The sequence below is a fragment of the Notolepis coatsorum genome, assembly GCF_963971535.1.
Source record: "Notolepis coatsorum genome assembly, chromosome: 14".
Classification (NCBI taxonomy): domain Eukaryota; kingdom Metazoa; phylum Chordata; class Actinopteri; order Aulopiformes; family Paralepididae; genus Notolepis; species Notolepis coatsorum.
Window position 1 is genome coordinate 17,520,676 of NC_140178.1, and position 1,842 is coordinate 17,522,517.

General features: G+C 44.5%; 1 protein-coding gene across 2 annotated transcripts in view; it reads left to right on the top strand.

Annotated features, from left to right (window-relative positions):
• Positions 1-1,842, top strand: part of angptl6 (angiopoietin-like 6) — an 18,832-nt gene extending 16,990 nt beyond the window's left edge. For both annotated transcript variants that reach the window (XM_084329420.1, XM_084329421.1), the window contains exon 7: positions 734-1,842. In XM_084329420.1, coding sequence (XP_084185546.1) covers positions 734-918 — 185 coding nt within the window. In that variant the 3' untranslated portion in view covers positions 919-1,842. The remainder of the gene's footprint in view (positions 1-733) is intronic.

Genomic DNA, 1,842 nt, shown 5'->3' on the forward strand with positions numbered 1-1,842 from the left:
TAAGTGGCGCAGTGGGCAAGGCGCTCGCCACTAACGCAGGAGATGCTGGGTTCGAGCCCAGCTCTCGGCGTTGCTTCCTGCTTGGCCGGTCGTTCATACTAACACAATTGGCAGTATTAGGGGGTGGGAAAGCCGGTGGGTGCGGATCGGACGTTGTGGACAGCGACTCCTACAGGTCGGTTGGTGCGCCTGTACAGCAGAATCAGGAAGCAACGGGGGCGGCGTGTCCCTCCCACGCAGACCCTCGCCGCTGAGAGATCGCGCTGTGCAGGTGAAAAGATGCGACGGCTGCCTCCTCGTGTACCGGAGGGGACACGTGATGCAAGGCTTCGTCCTCACTGCAGCCAACCAGTGGGAGGCATGGTCTCGCAACGTTCGAGACAGGGGAGGGAAGAATTGGATAATACGAAATTGGGATGGGAGAAAAATTGAAAAATGGGGAGAAAAATTAGATAAAAAAAATGTGTTACATTTTGTTTCACTAAGTTAGGAAAGTAATGTTTTAAGTCAAGCCTGATGTTGCCTTGCACAAAAGAATTATCCCAGTCTCTTCCACACAGTGAGGCATACTCTTTATTAATTGAACAATGGGTATCGGATCGGTACTCGGTATCGGCCGCTACCCAAAGCCCAGGTATCGGTATCGGGACTGAAACAGTCGGATTGGTGCATCCCTAATTAATAAAGGATCATCTTATCTTATCTTATATTATTCTCCCTGCTCCCACATCAGGTAACTGTGCCCACTTCCAGAAGGGGGGCTGGTGGTACCACATGTGCGCCCACTCCAACCTGAACGGCGTCTGGTACCGAGGGGGACACTACCGCAGTCGCTACCAGGACGGGGTCTACTGGGCGGAGTTCCATGGAGGATCTTACTCTCTTAAGCGGGTTTCCATGATGATCAAGCCCACCTAGCGGTGCTTGGACTGTGTGGAGGAGATGGTGGTCTGATGCGCGCATATAGTCAGGGGGAGACATTTGGGGAATTGAACCCTTGCACTGAAGAACCATATGAGTTCGTTTTGACATTATTTTGGAAACGCCTGTGTATTTGCATTTCTTTTTTTTTTAAATCAATCCAAACCACTTGGAGTGTGAATGTGATACATCAGCAGAATGTACTCAGCCTCTGTCTTTAACTATGAATGAACACAACACTCCAACTCACCATCTTTGGATAATAAAGTACTCAACCTCTATACTGTCTTTAACTATGAATGAACACAACACTCTAACTCACCATCTGTGTATAATAAAGTACTCAACCTCTACTGTCTTTAACTATGAATGAACACAACACTCTAACTCGCCATCTTTGGATAATAAAGTACTCAACCTCTACTGTCTTTAACTATGAATGAACACAACACTCTAACTCACCATCTTTGGATAATAAAACACTCAACATCTACTGTCTGTCTTTAACTATGAATGAACACAACACTCTAACTCACCATCTGTGTATAATAAAGTACTCAACCTCTATACTGTCTTTAACTATGAATGAACACAACACTCCAACTCACCATCTTTGGATAATAAAGTACTCAACCTCTACTGTCTTTAACTATGAATGAACACAACACTCTTAACTCACCATCTTTGTATAATAAAGTACTCAACCTCTATACTGTCTTTAACTATGAATGAACACAACACTCCAACTCACCATCTTTGGATAATAAAGTACTCAACCTCTACTGTCTTTAACTATGAATGAACACAACACTCTAACTCGCCATCTGTGTATAATAAAGTACTCAACTTCTATACTGTCTTTAACTATGAATGAACACCACTCCAACTCACCATCTTTGGATAATAAAGTACTCAACCTCT